The sequence below is a fragment of the Pocillopora damicornis genome, chromosome 12 (genome assembly GCF_964200805.1).
Source record: "Pocillopora damicornis chromosome 12, jaPocDami1.2, whole genome shotgun sequence".
NCBI lineage: Eukaryota > Metazoa > Cnidaria > Anthozoa > Scleractinia > Pocilloporidae > Pocillopora > Pocillopora damicornis.
The window spans coordinates 1,712,063-1,730,478 of record NC_142681.1 but is presented as its reverse complement, the minus strand read 5'-3'; the positions used below and the strand labels follow the sequence as shown (position 1 = coordinate 1,730,478).

General features: G+C 39.0%; 6 protein-coding genes and 1 long non-coding RNA gene across 8 annotated transcripts in view; 4 read left to right on the top strand and 3 right to left on the bottom strand.

Annotated features, from left to right (window-relative positions):
- Positions 1-18,416, top strand: part of LOC149036041 (uncharacterized) — a 33,462-nt gene that overhangs the window by 8,753 nt on the left and 6,293 nt on the right. The gene's annotated exons all lie outside the window — the stretch shown is intronic.
- The window catches only part of LOC149036043 (uncharacterized), a 25,436-nt gene extending 7,020 nt beyond the window's left edge, over positions 1-18,416 (bottom strand). The window contains exon 1 of the mRNA XM_089190599.1: positions 18,257-18,416. Within this exon, the coding sequence (XP_089046725.1) occupies positions 18,257-18,285 (29 nt within the window). The 5' untranslated portion in view covers positions 18,286-18,416. The remainder of the gene's footprint in view (positions 1-18,256) is intronic.
- LOC113671218 (uncharacterized) lies at positions 7,596-9,670 on the top strand. Its single transcript, XM_089190606.1, has 3 exons — positions 7,596-7,738; positions 8,045-8,188; positions 8,258-9,670. The coding sequence occupies exons 1-3, from the start codon at positions 7,723-7,725 to the stop codon at positions 8,296-8,298; spliced, it is 201 nt and encodes a 66-aa protein (XP_089046732.1). The 5' UTR covers positions 7,596-7,722; the 3' UTR covers positions 8,299-9,670.
- Positions 8,308-9,670, top strand: LOC149036046 (uncharacterized). The gene has a single exon (XM_089190593.1). It carries the CDS (start codon positions 8,308-8,310, stop codon positions 9,583-9,585), a length of 1,278 nt encoding a protein of 425 aa, XP_089046719.1. The 3' UTR covers positions 9,586-9,670.
- Positions 10,002-12,603, bottom strand: LOC149036045 (uncharacterized). Its single transcript, XM_089190592.1, has 4 exons — positions 12,246-12,603; positions 11,838-12,040; positions 11,581-11,744; positions 10,002-11,294 (listed from the first exon to the last, which is right to left on the bottom strand). The coding sequence occupies exons 1-4, from the start codon at positions 12,259-12,261 to the stop codon at positions 10,136-10,138; spliced, it is 1,542 nt and encodes a 513-aa protein (XP_089046718.1). The 5' UTR covers positions 12,262-12,603; the 3' UTR covers positions 10,002-10,135.
- On the top strand, positions 12,534-15,017 carry LOC149036044 (uncharacterized). Of its 2 annotated transcripts, XM_089190591.1 has the most exons (4): positions 12,534-12,773; positions 12,979-13,181; positions 13,275-13,438; positions 13,725-15,017. In XM_089190591.1, exons 1-4 carry the CDS (start codon positions 12,758-12,760, stop codon positions 14,881-14,883), a joined length of 1,542 nt encoding a protein of 513 aa, XP_089046717.1. In that variant the 5' UTR covers positions 12,534-12,757; the 3' UTR covers positions 14,884-15,017. The 2 variants fall into 2 exon arrangements, with proteins under 2 accessions (XP_089046717.1, XP_089046716.1); XM_089190590.1 differs by lacking the exon at positions 12,534-12,773 and having other exon boundaries at positions 12,835-13,181.
- On the bottom strand, positions 15,349-16,727 carry LOC113671217 (uncharacterized). The gene has a single exon (XM_089190594.1). The coding sequence runs from the start codon at positions 16,664-16,666 to the stop codon at positions 15,434-15,436; it is 1,233 nt and encodes a 410-aa protein (XP_089046720.1). The 5' UTR covers positions 16,667-16,727; the 3' UTR covers positions 15,349-15,433.

Below are 18,416 nucleotides of genomic sequence, written 5' to 3'. Positions count from 1 at the left end.
CAGAATCGCGAACGCTTGAAAGCCATGAAAGCATTGAATGCCTTGTATGTCTTGTATGCCAAGTATGCCAATGTCTTAGTTGAAAACGTAAACTCGTTGTAAAAAGCAAAATCTGAAATCTGAAACCAAACTGCATATACTCTATGCAATCTATTGAACAACACTACTACCGTGAGACTGAAGAACAAAATTCAAATGAATGCAAACTGCTAGTGAAGAAACATGTCATGTTAGATTCACTTGATGCCAGGGAACGTAGCTACGATAACAGTGCGAATGGTATTAATTTCACGATCAGAAAGGTGAATCTTATCTTTGTTTTCATTGTAGTTGTATGGATATTCTTTTTTAATAAATACATGATCCAAAATCCCGTGTTTTTTGTGTATAATGTTATTATGTTAAGTATTGTTTACGCAATTGTCTTGTCACAGGCGACCCAAGGTCACGTCTCGAGAAAGAGCCAACGATTAATTCATGAACGCGTCACGCGTTGTGTGACTCGGTGTTAAGTTTCGAGAGGAACTGTTGGAGATTTGAACAGGTTATAAGGAATAGTATAGGGAACGAAATATGGTCGATTTACAACGATAAATATTTCGAAATATGAACATTTTTCTCGTAAAATCAATAAAACTTACTCATGCCCTGTGTATCCGTTGTATTTTCTGGCGATTTCTGCCGTTTTAAGCTTGCTTTACCATCACTGTTATTCACGTCATCTACCTTTATTACATTGGTAAAATCTGTACAGACATCACACCAACCAACTCGCGTGCAAAGTAAGAAGACTATATTGAAGGCTTGAAATAATATTGCGATCGATTTTCATCAAGAAATGGGCCAGGAATATTCCACAATAGTGCAAATAATCGGGAAGGCGGATTGCAGAAAAGCGATTGCGTGACGCTCGGTAAGCTGTAAGATGACATGTTATTATATACCAGACGTAAAAACTCTTCAGATTCTCAGTCTGCATTTTGTACCCACTCTGCAGTCAGCAGTCTATATTTTGTATCCAGTCTGCAGTCTGCTGTCTGTATTTTGTACTAACAGGTATCCGTGGCACCAATACAGTTTATTTTTGGTTACATTTATTCGCAAAACACACATAATCTACCTCAAAATACCTGTGAGTGAGGTAATTCGACAGTTTCGTTCTTTCCCACATTAATATTCTTCTCTCCTTTTTGTAAGAATGTAGACATCACTCACAATGTTTCAAGTAATCCACCCACCCTAAAAAAAAGTAACTCTTGCATGCATAGCATGCCTATGTTTTGAAATAGGTGTATGCCCTTGGCCAGACTTGAGCGCACTATTTCAGTATACTAGTCCGACACCCGTAGTATCACTACACTTGATTCCAAGGATCCAGTACCATCCAGGTATCCCAGTTACCCTGCTCACAGGGTCTAGTTTTTTTTGTTTTTTGTTTTTTTCCTCCGCCACAAAATGGAAAAATTGCGCAATAGTACCCAGAGGTCATTGGGCCCTCAACACCATGACAACTAACTGTGATCCAATGAGGTGTTCACATGCTGATCACGCGTGCTATCTTGATGATGATTGACGTTGTCATGCACGGACAGGGCCGGGTCACATGACGAACACGAGATTTTTGCCCATAAAACTATTTTGTCAGTCGTTTTGTATTTCAACGTAAATGGATTATGATCATCTGGAGAATTATGGGGCAAACGCTCAAAATACTTATAGACGCATACACAAGTCGTATTGTTCGCGGCCAATCCACACAAAAAGATGTTATTGAGCGGTAATTTTGGATCGGACAGAATCGCGAACGCTTGAAAGCCATGAAAGCATTGAATGCCTTGTATGTCTTGTATGCCAAGTATGCCAATGTCTTAGTTGAAAACGTAAACTCGTTGTAAAAAGCAAAATCTGAAATCTGAAACCAAACTGCATATACTCTATGCAATCCATTGAACAACACTACTACCGTGAGACTGAAGAACAAAATTCAAATGGATGCAAACTGCTAGTGAAGAAAGACGCCATGTTGGATTCACTTGATGCCAGGGAACGTAGCTATAACAGTGCGAATGGTATTAATTTCACGATCAGAAAGGTAAATCTTATGCTAATTTTCATTGTAGTTGTATGGATATTCTTTTTTCCCGTGTTTTTTGTGTATATTGTTATTATGTCAAGTATTGTTTACGCAATTGTCTTGTCACAGGCGACCCAAGGTCACGTTTCGAGAAAGAGCCAACGATTAATTTACGAACGCGTCACGCGTTGTGTGACTCAGAGTAAGTTATTCTACGAACCGTTGAAAATTTGAACACGTTATAAGGAATAGTATAGGGAACGAAATATGGTTGATTTACAACGATAAATATTTCGAAATATGAAGATTTTTCTCGAAAAATCAATAAAACTTACTCATACCCTGTGTATCCGTTGTAGTTTCTGGCGATTGTTGCCGTTTTAAGCTTGCTTTACCATCACTATTATTCACGTCATCTACTTTTATTACATTGGTAAAATCTGTACAGACATCAAACCAACCAACTCGCGCGCAAAGTAAGAAGACTATGTTGAAGACTTGAAATTATATTACGATCGATTTTCATCAAGAACTGGGCCAGGAATTTTCCACAATAGTGCAAATAATCGTGAAGGCTGATCGCGTGACGCTCGGTAAGCTGTAAGATGACATGTTATTATATACCAGACGTAAAAACTATTCAGATTCTCAGTCTGCATTTTTTACCCACTCTGCAGTCTATATTTTGTATCCGGTCTGCAGTCTGCTGTCTACATTTTGTACTAACAGGCATCCGTGGCACAAATACAGTTTATTTTTGGTTACATTTATTCGCACAACACACATAATCTACCACAAAATACCTGTGTGTGAGGTAATTCGACATTTTCATTCTTTCCCGCGTTAATAATCTTCTTTCCTTTTGTAAGAATGTAGACCACTTACAATGTTTCAAGTAATCCACCCACCCTAATAAAAATAACTCTTGCATGCATAGCATGCCTATGTTTTGAGACAGGTGTATGCCCTTGGCCAGACTTGAGCGCACTATTTCAGTATACTAGTCCGACACGCGTAGTATCACTACACTTGATTCCACGGATCCAGTACCATCCAGGTATCCCAGTTACCCTGCTCACAGGGTCTAGTTTTTTTTTTTTTCCTCCGCCACAAAATGGAAAAATTGCGCAATAGTACCCAGCGGTCATTGGGCCATCAACACCATGACACCCTGACAACTAACTGTGATCCAATGAGGTGTTCACATGCTGATCACGCGTGTTATCTTGATGATGATTGACGTTGTCATGCACAGACAGGGCCGGGTCACATGATGAATCACGAGATTTTGCTTATAAAACTCTTCGGTCAGATGTGTTGTATTTGAACGTATTTGGATTGCGATCTCCTGGAGCATTATGGCGCAAACGCGCAAAATACTTACAGACGCATATACAAGTCGTATTAATCGCGGCTAATCCACACTGAAAGATGTTATTGAGCGGTAATTTTGGAACGGATTGAGTCGCGAACGCTTGAAAGCCATGAAAGCCTTGAATGCCTTGTATGCTAAGCACGTTCGCTTGTTGTAAAAAGCAAAATCTGAAATCTGAAACCAAACTGCATATGCTCTATGCAATCTATTGAACAACACTACTACCGTGAGACTGAAGAACATAACTATAATGGATGCAAACTGCTTGTGAAGAAAGACAACATGTTGGATTCACTTGATGGCAAGGAACGTGGCTAAGATAACAGTACGAATGGTATTAATTTCACGATCAGAAAGGTGAATCTTATGTTTGTTTTCATTGTAGTTGTATGGATATTCTTTTTTAATAAATACGTGATCCAAAACCCTGTGTTTTTTTGTCTATAATATTATTAGGTTAAATATTGTTTACGCAATTGTCTTGTCACAGGCAGCCCAAGCTCACGTCTCGAGAAAAAGCCGACGATTAATTCATGAATGCGTCACGCGTTGTGTGACTCGGTGTTAAGTTACGAGAGGAACTGCACGTTGTAAGGAATAGTACAGGGAACGAAGTATGGTCGATTTACAACGATACATATTTCGAAATATGAACATTTTTCTCGTAAAATCAATAAGAATTACTCATACCCTGTGTATCCGTTGTATTTTCTGGCGATTTCAGCCGTTTTAAGCTTGCTTTACCATCACTGTTATTCACGTCATCTACTTTTATTACGTTGGTAAAATCTGTACAGACATCACACCAACCAACTCGCACGCAGAGTAAGAAGACTATATTGAAGGCTTGAAATAATATTGCGATCGATTTTCATCAAGAAATGGGCCAGGAATATTCCACAATAGTGCAAATAATCGTCAAGGTGGTCGCAGAAAAGCGATTGCGTGACGCTCGGTAAGCTGTAAGATGACATGTTATTATGTACCAGACGTAAAAACTCTTCAGTTTTGTACCCACTCTGCAGTCTGCAGTCTATATTTTGTACCCGGCCTCCAGTCTGCTGTCTGCATTTTGTTTTAACAGGTATCCGTGGCACCAATACAGTTTATTTTTGGTTACATTTATTCGCAAAACACACATAATCTACCACAAAATAGCTGTGAGTGAGGTAATTCTACATTTTCGTTCTTTCCCACATTAATATTCTTCTCTCCTTTTGTAAGAATGTAGATATCACTCACAATGTTTCAAGTAATCCACCCACCCTACAAAAAAGTAACTCTTGCATGCATAGCATGCTTATGTTTTGAAATAGGTGTATGCCCTTGGCCAGACTTGAGCGCACTATTTCAGTATACCAGCCAGACACCCGTAGTATCACTACACTTGATTCCAAGGATCCAGTACCATCCAGGTATCCCAGTTACCCTGCTCACAGGGTCTAGTTACCATTATTACTATTATAACACTAAAAATAATCAAGTGTGCCTTATCAGTTCTTATCACAATACAGAGATATGAATTATTAATGAATACACATGCAGATAGACAGGGACCCTAGTCATTATCATACGTTCTAGTTCGAGATTTTTGTTTTCAATTAATAGGTACACATTTCAACGAGCTCAAGTGTACCAGACCATTGTCGAGCCTACGCGCTAAGTTGTCCAGACGACACAGACTATGAAATTTGCCATCACAACCACAGCCACACATGCGACCGATGTTCTCGTCTTACAGCTGTTGATGCTGAAATCGAGAAAGCTGTACAGGAAGTGGGAGGCACAACCGATACGAAAGAAGATTTGGCCTTTGTGACTTTACAGTCCAAACAATGCATAAATTCCTGGAAATCGCACTTACTGCGTTCAACAAACCAGGACGAGTCCAGACTAGACGTTATCGATGAGCTGGATGAAACTTCTGTCTTACTGGTCTTAGACCGGGCCATGAAATATCTACCAAAGAAATTCAGGGAGAGCCAAACAGACTAGTCTGGTAAGAGAGGTCTGCCATGGCATATCACGGTTGTGACGAGAAAGGGAAATGATGGCAAGATTGAGATGATGACATTTGTACACTTATTTGAGACCTGTAATCAGGACAGTTCTGCAGTTCTTGCCATACTTAACGACGTCTTTCGTCGACTGAAGGATGTCATGCCTCATTTACAATCTCTTAATCTTAGGCAAGAAAACGCCGGGTGTTAACACTGTGCTTTAACCCTGGTTACAGCCAGCAAAGTAGCAGAGCTAAAACATCTCTTCCTACGCAGAATGGATTTTTCAGATCCCCAAGGAGGGAGGGGATCTTGCGATCGGAAAGCTGCAACAATCTAATCCCATATGGCCATCCATTTGAATTCAGGCCACGATATAGAGTTGGCATCTCAAATGCAGGAGGCAATAGAATCATTTGGAGGTGTCCCTGAAGAAAAAGCAGTGTTGTGCAGGCTTCCTTTGTCTTCCATCAAAAAGCCAAATGAAATGGGATGGTGTGAGCTTTGTCAACAACGTTCAGGATAGCGAGGAAGGTGTGAGAGTATGAAGATCCTACAAAATTGGAAGAGGTAAATTCATTCCTTGGAGCAAGTTTCATGTTCCTGACCAGGACGAAGTTCCAACGCTGGAATGCAGTGCAGCAAGCGAAAACATAAAAGCTAATTTTGTTCCTATCAAGCCGAGACGAGCTGAGATTGCTAAAACATCTCAAAAGCACTAAGACAGCAATGATGAAGGTACTGATGATTCAAGTGAAGAAACGCGCAATTCCACAACTAAAAATATTTTTTTCTGCTAGGAAGAGGGTTGCATTAAGTCCTATCAACGCCATTCGTCATTACAGAAGCATCTCGAATGTGGCAGACACAAATATGTTCTTGAATATGAAACTCTTTATGACCGCGCCGTGCTAGAGTATGCCTTTAGACTGGAGAAGGGACCGAGTGCTGTGCCGGAACTGCGGGACACGGAATCCACCCCGTCATCGTCTGAAGCTTCTCTTGAAATGGGATGGGCCCTAAATCAGGGTCGTTTTCGCAATATTCGTTTCACTGACAAGCAAAAGGACTACTTGATAGCCAAGTTTCAAACTGGAGAACAAACGGGACAAAAGGCAGATGCTGCAAGTGTCTCAAGATTAATGAGGTCTGAGAAAGACGAAAACGGCAAGCAGCTATTTGACTGCTTTAAATTTCTTACAAGCAGACAAATTTCTAGTTTTTTTTCTCGTCTGACCTCAAGGCGTAGTCTCGACCTCTAAGAGGTCAACCAGAGCGATGAAGATGAGCAAATCAGAGCAGAAAAGGAGAGCCAGCTACAAGCAATGAGGAAAAAGGTGGTGTCTGAAATTTCTATTCAGCACGCACATCCAATCTTGTACAACGATTACAGCATTAGTGAACTAGTTAAGAATTCTAAGCTTTCAAACTTTTCAATTAAAGTGTTAAATGACATTTGTACTTCCTTCGGACTCGATACTTCCCAGATCAACGTTAAGAGGAAGAAGCCGTATGTCGGTATTCTAACAACCCTTGTCATGGGCTTCCAATGTCAGGCAAATGGGGAATGAATGACAATGTTTGATGGTCCCTGCAGCTGCTGTTAGTTGTAAATTCTTTGGTGTACAGTCCTGCTGAAACGGTTTAGCAACTGTGTTTTTACCGAACAAAGAAGCTGAAGTTTGTTAGAAGCGCCGAAAAGGTCATTTGCTGTTAACAGCAGTGACAGTTCAGAGAAGCGATATTGACTCTTTCGCGGTTAATTAAGTTTTGTAAATTTAATCGTCTTGCCTATACGTCACAAAGCGAACAGGCATTGCGATGATTAAAAAGTATTTTCACTCCAGCAGAAAAAATCAGCATAGGTAAAGATAAAGGCAAAATCAGAGCTAAATGGAGATTTAGACTCACTTTTTTTTTTCTACGTAATTGTGCTTATTTTAAAAAATGACCTTCAAGCGACCATACCTGCAATTATGCTAATAGGCCCTTTGCAGCTAGAGGTCACGTGCCTAGATACGCGTTAGCAACGCTGAATTGGAGAGCAAGCTCTCCAGCAAACACAAATTGTATAAGTCTCTTGAGCGTCACGCGTGTGTCTAGTTGAAAGGCGATTATTCTGAATTCAAGCTTTAAATATCTTTCCATCTCTCCAAATCCAGTAAGTTTAGCATAGAAATATAGCTTTGAGCACATCTTTGAGTCGGAAAGGTTGGTTTTCAGCTGGGATCGCGGCAAAAATATCAGCGTCAAGTCGACCACGAGTTACAAACATGGCTTCTCCGTCAGGTATGTAGAACAGAGCTTGTCTTCTTGTTGCACTTTTATAACCACGTTTGGACGATTAATACAAGTAAACAGAAAGAATCTACGGTAATTCACTACACTTTGAGGTTTAGGAGCTGTTTACTATCGAAAAACATAGAATTTTGGCTGCTTATTCCCCTCAAAACTATGGTGTTTGAACTAACAGGCGTTGTTTAATTCATCGCTATAACTGTAGAGATATTACTCGCCTAATTTTGTGATCATGTCAATTTGAACATTTTTCCCAAATCGTTAGACTAATGTTACTCGTGTTCATATTTTTTTTAGCTGAGGAGAGCCAAGATCTTTCAATATTTCCCTCGCTGACCTTCGATGATGTCGGCCAATATGCAAAAAAGATGTCCGGATGCACCAGCACAGCGAAAGCTTATAAGTTTATGGCAGAACCTGGATATCTACACGAGATTAAAGGTAATTAAATCGAGTATTTCCTAGTTGTTTTTCTCTATCAGGATATTACATTTATCTTTTATGTTATAGTGATACGGGCCAACAACGCGGTGAAAATTGCATCGAAATGATTTCGTTCCATGAAGAAGAACGAGCCACCTCATTCCTTGGAAGTTTCTTCGAGCATGGCTGACGGTACTTTGTCTGGAAGGTGCTCTTGTGTGGCTGGATCAGGAGGGTATTGCCATCATGTTATAGGGCTTCTCTATTATCTGGCTTTACTCAAACAACTGGGGCATCGAACTCTGCCAGATGATCTAACATGCACCAGCATGAAGCAGCGCTGGAGTGTGCCCAGGGGGGAAAAAATTGAACCAAAGCAAATTCAAAATGTGCTTGTGAAGAAACCTCAGCTAGGCGCATCCTTTAACAAATACATCAAATGCAACTTGTACTCCCCATCACCAATGTATGGAACAATGACTAAAGAGCACTTCAACAGCCTACAGCCAAAGCCTCTGTTTGCAACCCTTGTTCCTTCTGAGCAGGACCTGAGATCTGTTTCATTTGTCCCAAGCAAGTTTGGAAATGTCCCCAAAGGATGTTTGATTTCTTATCAGCAAAAAATGTCTTCAGACTATGTGATTAATGATTTTACCTGCACTGCATTTCCAGAATTACCACTCGAGAGTGCAAAAGATAGATTTGAAAATAATGTATCTGTGTGCCTGGAGGCAAACCGACAAGCCCTATTTGACTCTCTTTCTGTCACAAGTGAGATTTCTCTTAAGGTACAAGAACAAACAATTACTCAAAGTTCAAGCGAGACATGGCATCTTCTGCGAAAGAAGCGGATTACAGCAAGCAAGTTTGGTACAGTTGCCCGGCGAGTTTCGAATTTTGAAACCCTTGTTAATCAGCTGAACCCAACAAGATTTGTTCAAACTCCAGCGATGAAGAGGGGTGTGGAACTTGAACCCCATGCAGCAACAATCTATGCTAATGTAGCAAAAAATGGCAGAGTAAATGTATTTCCATCAGGATTAATTATACACCCAAAATGCCCATGGTTAGGCTGCAGCCCTGACCGGAAAGTTTATGATTTGGATGCCCTTGGTAGTGACCAGAACCCCTTTGGGTTACTGGAGGTTAAAGTTGTGAAGGAGGAGGCAACCTCATTTGATGATGTGAGGTATCTTACTAAGGATAATATTAACCAGTATTCTCTGAAGAAGAACGACATTTATTATTACCAGGTCCAGTGCCAGTTGGGCCTCACTGGTCTAGACTGGTGTGATTTTTTTAGTTACATGAACGATGACATGTTTGTCTGCACAAGAATCCTTTTTGATCCAATTTTTTTTCAGGGAGCTAAAGATAAGGTGGACAATTTTTTTTTCAATTACTATCTAAGCTGATTTGCCTCTAGTCTTTGCTTACTCGTAACACTGTATTAGTTATGAAAAGGTTTAACTTCGATAAATGTTCTTTAAAAACATTCTACATTTGCTCTAATTTGTGTATAGTTATTTTAGATTTCAAAACTTTTCTTAAAAAGGGGCTTACCAGATATTGTCAGGGTGAAGGATGAGGTGAAGTTGACCCAAGATATGCATAGAGCATTTTTTTTGCAGAAACATAAATGTGACTTATAACTTTCTTGTTGGTGTTTTTTAGCTCTTTTTAGCCAAGGTTTAATTATTTACTTGCTTCATCACAGTCAAATTCAAGAACTAATTATATATGGTAATCCCCTGATTAACCAACCTTAAAAGAAAAACACCAAAAATGTCTAACACTATATTTAAAGAACAATTGATTCAGAAATAGTATGTCCAGTTGTAACTTTTTATTAACAATTCAAATTTACAAACACTCTTTATGACTACTTAAGCTTTTTCTAAAAGGTTAACTTAATCTTTCTGAATGATCTTCTAATCCAAATGAACGCACTACATTTCACTGTTGTCACTTAGATAAGATTAAAGGTCCTTGAAAATTTGTTAGAAGACAGGCTATAGAAAATAGCTGGTTAACTGAACCTAAAGTTGACAGAGGAACATCGGAATCAAAGAAGTGATACTCCTTAACCCTCCTGATGGCACGTTCTACATGTATTCTAAGGCTTGCAATAGTTTTAGTTTTTTGTACATCTTGAGTTGAAAACTGCCCTTGATTTTCCAGAAAAGGAGGGATGTTTAACTCAACATTATACTCCTGTAGCATGTTACCTATATCAAACCCCTTGTCTGCCATGACTGAGTCTCCTGCTTCTAAGAGGTCTAAAATACCACTACATCTTGTGATTTCCTTGTCACTAATCCCTCCAGTGTATAAAGTGGAAACAAAACATATTGCTCCACAAGGGGTGATTCCAATAAGACCTTTCAAAGTTGTGTTGCTCTTATAGGATGAGTATAGCTGTGACTGTAACAATAGTGATGTGGGTGTTTGCACAAAAATCTCTGTGCAGTCTAAAATAACTCTAGTGCTAGGATAGAGTTTTCTGAAACCCTCAGGCATGCATCTATCTACATCTACCCTAGAGGGCCAGATAATCTGACTTCCAAGAAAAAAATACAAAAAATTGGACCAGGTTACTAATTTTCTAGAGACTGAGGATATATGAATTTCAAACCTATCAGCAAGATCTTGCTCAAATAATCCTAGTTTAAGCCGAACAAGAAACATAAACATTTCATCTATTAGAAGCATATTTCTGGAGGCTGGTCTGTTTTCTCTCTCTCCAGAGGCATAACAGTAGGTCATTAGTTCAGCACTGGGCTTAATAAAGCTAAAAAAAAACTTAATGTGTTCATTTGAGGGGAAACCAGTGTAAAATTTTATACTCTCGTTGTCTACACCAAATCTCTCCAGGCCAAATTTACTTAATATTGCTTTATAAGCTGCCTGCTTTTTTATCTCCTCTAATTGTTGAGCAGCTTCAGCCTTGACATTTCTTAGCTCTTCTTTAGCTACAGCTGCTTCCTTTCTGCTCACCTCAAGCTCTCCCTGCATGGCCAGCAGCTGAGCCTTCAGAGACTGCACCTCTGTTTCCACACTTTCCCTGCTTTGCATTGCCTCACTTTCCACTCCATCGGTGTCACTATCATCTGTTTGAGTATCTCTGTGAACAAAGCCAAAAAATTAGATATCACACTTTCATACATAATTCTAAATTTTAAAACAATTAAATCATTTTAGACATTGAAGAACCTGAGATCTGTATATATACTTCATACTCATACATCCCTTCTATAGGGTGTTACAAATGCTTTTAAAATTAGCAGTTAATACTTATCCCAAACTGATACAGTATTTAAAAATTAGAAAGATGCCATTATAGTCTAGACTTATCATTATAACCCCATAAACTCACCGACACATTAAAATATAACTGAAGGATAAATTACCTGTCGACATGTCGAATAATCTTTCTTCGTGCTTTGGAGGAGGAAGTCCAGTTAAAATTCGATGGAACAGCACCTCTTTTCAGTCGCTGGCTACCAGACTTGGTCGGTGGAAGGTAATCTTCCTTGGTAAAGTGCCTTGAGCATACTCTCGTACTAGTAGTTATCTAAATAGAGAAAAGTATAAGCCATTAGACACATAAGTTTACCGAACAGTTCCTTGTGAAATGCTTTGAAAATCGAATGTCTCTATAAAATACCTTGAATTCAGGACCTTCGTCTCTTCGGATTTTCACGAGCCATTCCTTCCTCAGCTTTTCGTCCATGGCACGACCGGGAATGCGATGGAAATGCAGATCTTCGTGGTATCTTGAATCCCCATTACATTGGGGAACACAGCAATGGTATGCAGACTTTTTTTTGCCCGTGGTGGATTGTTCAACTGATTCGTCCGTATCGATATCTACAACAATGAAAACAACGCTTGTTGGTTCAAACACCATAGTTTTGAGGGGAATGAGCAGCCAAAATTCTATGTTTTTCGATAGTAAACGGCTTCTAAACCTCAAAGCGTAGTGAATTACCGTATTTTATTTCTTTTTACTTGTATTAATTGTCCAAACGTCGTTCTAAAAGTGCAACAAGAAGACAAACTCTGTTGTACATACCTGACGGAGAAGCCATGTTTGTAACTCGTGGTCGACTTGACGCTGATATTTTTTCCGCGATCCCAGCTGAAAACCAACCTTTCCGACTCAAAGATGCGCTCAAAGCTATATTTCTATGCTAAACTTACTGGATTTGGAGAGATGGAAAGATATTTAACGCTTGAATTCAGAATAATCGCCTTTCAACTATACACACGCGTGACGCTCAAGAGACTTACTCAATTTGTGATTGCTGAAGAGCTTGCTCTCCAATTCAGCGTTGCTAACGCGTATCTAGGCACGTGACCTCTAGCTGCAAAGGGCCTATTGAGCAAGTCTCTTGAGCGTCAAGCGTGTGTATAGTTGAAAGGCGATTATTCTGAATTCAAGCGTTAAATATCTTTCCATCTCTCCAAATCCAGTAAGTTTAGCATAGAAATATAGCTTTGAGCGCATCTTTGAGTCGGAAAGGTTGGTTTTCAGCTGGGATCGCGGAAAAAATATCAGCGTCAAGTCGACCACGAGTTACAAACATGGCTTCTCCGTCAGGTATGTACAACAGAGTTTGTCTTCTTGTTGCACTTTTAGAACGACGTTTGGACAATTAATACAAGTAAAAAGAAATAAAATACGGTAATTCACTACGCTTTGAGGTTTAGAAGCCGTTTACTATCGAAAAACATAGAATTTTGGCTGCTCATTCCCCTCAAAACTATGGTGTTTGAACCAACAAGCGTTGTTTTCATTGTTGTAGATATCGATACGGACGAATCAGTTGAACAATCCACCACGGGCAAAAAAAAGTCTGCATACCATTGCTGTGTTCCCCAATGTAATGGGGATTCAAGATACCACGAAGATCTGCATTTCCATCGCATTCCCGGTCGTGCCATGGACGAAAAGCTGAGGAAGGAATGGCTCGTGAAAATCCGAAGAGACGAAGGTCCTGAATTCAAGGTATTTTATAGAGACATTCGATTTTCAAAGCATTTCACAAGGAACTGTTCGGTAAACTTATGTGTCTAATGGCTTATACTTTTCTCTATTTAGATAACTACTAGTACGAGAGTATGCTCAAGGCACTTTACCAAGGAAGATTACCTTCCACCGACCAAGTCTGGTAGCCAGCGACTGAAAAGAGGTGCTGTTCCATCGAATTTTAACTGGACTTCCTCCTCCAAAGCACGAAGAAAGATTATTCGACATGTCGACAGGTAATTTATCCTTCAGTTATATTTTAATGTGTCGGTGAGTTTATGGGGTTATAATGATAAGTCTAGACTATAATGGCATCTTTCTAATTTTTAAATACTGTATCAGTTTGGGATAAGTATTAACTGCTAATTTTAAAAGCATTTGTAACACCCTATAGAAGGGATGTATGAGTATGAAGTATATATACAGATCTCAGGTTCTTCAATGTCTAAAATGATTTAATTGTTTTAAAATTTAGAATTATGTATGAAAGTGTGATATCTAATTTTTTGGCTTTGTTCACAGAGATACTCAAACAGATGATAGTGACACCGATGGAGTGGAAAGTGAGGCAATGCAAAGCAGGGAAAGTGTGGAAACAGAGGTGCAGTCTCTGAAGGCTCAGCTGCTGGCCATGCAGGGAGAGCTTGAGGTGAGCAGAAAGGAAGCAGCTGTAGCTAAAGAAGAGCTAAGAAATGTCAAGGCTGAAGCTGCTCAACAATTAGAGGAGATAAAAAAGCAGGCAGCTTATAAAGCAATATTAAGTAAATTTGGCCTGGAGAGATTTGGTGTAGACAACGAGAGTATAAAATTTTACACTGGTTTCCCCTCAAATGAACACATTAAGTTTTTTTTTAGCTTTATTAAGCCCAGTGCTGAACTAATGACCTACTGTTATGCCTCTGGAGAGAGAGAAAACAGACCAGCCTCCAGAAATATGCTTCTAATAGATGAAATGTTTATGTTTCTTGTTCGGCTTAAACTAGGATTATTTGAGCAAGATCTTGCTGATAGGTTTGAAATTCATATATCCTCAGTCTCTAGAAAATTAGTAACCTGGTCCAATTTTTTGTATTTTTTTCTTGGAAGTCAGATTATCTGGCCCTCTAGGGTAGATGTAGATAGATGCATGCCTGAGGGTTTCAGAAAACTCTATCCTAGCACTAGAGTTATTTTAGACTGCACAGAGATTTTTGTGCAAACACCCACATCACTATTGTTACAGTCACAGCTATACTCATCCTATAAGAGCAACACAACTTTGAAAGGTCTTATTGGAATCACCCCTTGTGGAGCAATATGTTTTGTTTCCACTTTATACACTGGAGGGATTAGTGACAAGGAAATCACAAGATGTAGTGGTATTTTAGACCTCTTAGAAGCAGGAGACTCAGTCATGGCAGACAAGGGGTTTGATATAGGTAACATGCTACAGGAGTATAATGTTGAGTTAAACATCCCTCCTTTTCTGGAAAATCAAGGGCAGTTTTCAACTCAAGATGTACAAAAAACTAAAACTATTGCAAGCCTTAGAATACATGTAGAACGTGCCATCAGGAGGGTTAAGGAGTATCACTTCTTTGATTCCGATGTTCCTCTGTCAACTTTAGGTTCAGTTAACCAGCTATTTTCTATAGCCTGTCTTCTAACAAATTTTCAAGGACCTTTAATCTTATCTAAGTGACAACAGTGAAATGTAGTGCGTTCATTTGGATTAGAAGATCATTCAGAAAGATTAAGTTAACCTTTTAGAAAAAGCTTAAGTAGTCATAAAGAGTGTTTGTAAATTTGAATTGTTAATAAAAAGTTACAACTGGACATACTATTTCTGAATCAATTGTTCTTTAAATATAGTGTTAGACATTTTTGGTGTTTTTCTTTTAAGGTTGGTTAATCAGGGGATTACCATATATAATTAGTTCTTGAATTTGACTGTGATGAAGCAAGTAAATAATTAAACCTTGGCTAAAAAGAGCTAAAAAACACCAACAAGAAAGTTATAAGTCACATTTATGTTTCTGCAAAAAAAATGCTCTATGCATATCTTGGGTCAACTTCACCTCATCCTTCACCCTGACAATATCTGGTAAGCCCCTTTTTAAGAAAAGTTTTGAAATCTAAAATAACTATACACAAATTAGAGCAAATGTAGAATGTTTTTAAAGAACATTTATCGAAGTTAAACCTTTTCATAACTAATACAGTGTTACGAGTAAGCAAAGACTAGAGGCAAATCAGCTTAGATAGTAATTGAAAAAAAAATTGTCCACCTTATCTTTAGCTCCCTGAAAAAAAATTGGATCAAAAAGGATTCTTGTGCAGACAAACATGTCATCGTTCATGTAACTAAAAAAATCACACCAGTCTAGACCAGTGAGGCCCAACTGGCACTGGACCTGGTAATAATAAATGTCGTTCTTCTTCAGAGAATACTGGTTAATATTATCCTTAGTAAGATACCTCACATCATCAAATGAGGTTGCCTCCTCCTTCACAACTTTAACCTCCAGTAACCCAAAGGGGTTCTGGTCACTACCAAGGGCATCCAAATCATAAACTTTCCGGTCAGGGCTGCAGCCTAACCATGGGCATTTTGGGTGTATAATTAATCCTGATGGAAATACATTTACTCTGCCATTTTTTGCTACATTAGCATAGATTGTTGCTGCATGGGGTTCAAGTTCCACACCCCTCTTCATCGCTGGAGTTTGAACAAATCTTGTTGGGTTCAGCTGATTAACAAGGGTTTCAAAATTCGAAACTCGCCGGGCAACTGTACCAAACTTGCTTGCTGTAATCCGCTTCTTTCGCAGAAGATGCCATGTCTCGCTTGAACTTTGAGTAATTGTTTGTTCTTGTACCTTAAGAGAAATCTCACTTGTGACAGAAAGAGAGTCAAATAGGGCTTGTCGGTTTGCCTCCAGGCACACAGATACATTATTTTCAAATCTATCTTTTGCACTCTCGAGTGGTAATTCTGGAAATGCAGTGCAGGTAAAATCATTAATCACATAGTCTGAAGACATTTTTTGCTGATAAGAAATCAAACATCCTTTGGGGACATTTCCAAACTTGCTTGGGACAAATGAAACAGATCTCAGGTCCTGCTCAGAAGGAACAAGGGTTGCAAACAGAGGCTTTGGCTGTAGGCTGTTGAAGTGCTCTTTAGTCATTGTTCCATACATTGGTGATGGGGAGTACAAGTTGCATTTGATGTATTTGTTAAAGGATGCGCCTAGCTGAGGTTTCTTCACAAGCACATTTTGAATTTGCTTTGGTTCAATTTTTTCCCCCCTGGGCACACTCCAGCGCTGCTTCATGCTGGTGCATGTTAGATCATCTGGCAGAGTTCGATGCCCCAGTTGTTTGAGTAAAGCCAGATAATAGAGAAGCCCTATAACATGATGGCAATACCCTCCTGATCCAGCCACACAAGAGCACCTTCCAGACAAAGTACCGTCAGCCATGCTCGAAGAAACTTCCAAGGAATGAGGTGGCTCGTTCTTCTTCACTTAGTCCATTTAACTCCTGCAAAAACCTCCCTTTGAAAACTTTGTTGATTTTTATCGAGAGCTGGTTAAAAGGCACGGGTAAGCACATATAGAGAGTTAAACAATGGGCCGAAACTTAAGATTCGTATGCGAGAGACCAGCAAAGTTTTTAATCGCATACCGTTTCTGGCACTGGTGAATAATCATACTAGACAGAACGATGGCAGAATATCTCTGCAAAAACAAACTTCAAATGATAAAAGACAAAGTAAGTTAACAAAACTGGGTACAAATTTGTTATTTGTTTCTGAAAAAGTTCTCCTGTACCGTTTTGAGTAATTTCAAAGACCGGAATGCTTCTTAACTCTTTGGTCATGCAATCAACATATTGCGTGATTTTATGTCTTCCGTGTGCTATTTTGAAGAGTTTCCTGCGTCGCGAGAAAACATTTGCCCCCAAAAAACTTTACGTCATTTTGAAGATCATTCCTTCGTCAATTTACATACGTAATCTGGTGGAATTCTGAATAATGGCATGCACATGGTGAAAAGAGGTTTTCTTCACCAAAATTTTTTTGTAACAGAAGAGAGCAAATTGTTTTTTCGCATGGCTAAAAGCTTCTAGGCAACCAATTCCTATAAAACTTACATTTTACAAAAGACGAAGAGTCTATGATAGAGCACACGTTGGTTAGATTTCCCTTTGTGTAATATCTTTGAAATGCGTAGCGAGTGAAAGTGTTCAATTTTCGACCTGTTATGACCCGATCCATCGATCCTAGAGGCTGAAAGCGAAAAGTTTGTTTTTCTCGAAAATAGAAACACATTCGAGGAAAAAAAAACACAGCCTTTCTTGTCTTACAAGAGTCTACTTGTGTGTAAAAATTGAGACAATTTGAATTTTTTACCCTTGCCATAAAAATTTCATTTTTGTTTGATTTTTACTCGGATGTCCTTAAGATTTATTAAAATGTTTAACAGCTGAGTTTCTTCTATGAGAGCTAACTATTAAGACGAATTAAAAAATATAATATCGCCTGCGTGTTCAATTCGACTTTAAGACTTAAAAATGAAAGAAAGCCAAGAGAAACTTATAAGAATGTTCATTAACTCAAACGGATAAGGAAACAGTTAAAACAGACCGCACACGCTATTGCTTTTCGGGTTGGTAATGCCGCTGGCCAAGAGAAGTGTAGGCCTTTCACGAAGAAACAGAACCTCTTACGGTACTTACCCCTACCCTACCCCCACTAGAAAGCTTTCTTCCTTCTCTCGACCCAGCGGAATGTTTGGAAGTCACGCGGCTCTTACTGTAAATAATCATATTTGAGGACGATTGTAAAAGAGTGATTCGCCAAGAGTACTCAGTGCACTCTAGTTATTCTGCGGTGCCTTATAAGCCTAAAAGCTTTACAAACGAAAAGATCTTACTTGCTTCTCATTTGTAAATCGTAGATTTTCATGTTGGAGCGATGGAAGCACCTTACGTTATTTCATTTTATCTGAAATTTTCAAATCAACCTCTTTAACTAAATGACTAAATACTAGATGTAATGAACTTCTTACCTTGAAACGAAATCTCTTCTTAAGCTCATTGTAAGTGTGCGAAAGTCCCGCCTTATCGCTACAAAACGCCGTAGAATATTAATGGTTCGATGGAGCTGCTAGGGAAATTTCCTTCTTATTGTTTGAAAGGACAAAGTCTGTTTTGTTTACAGGGAAATTC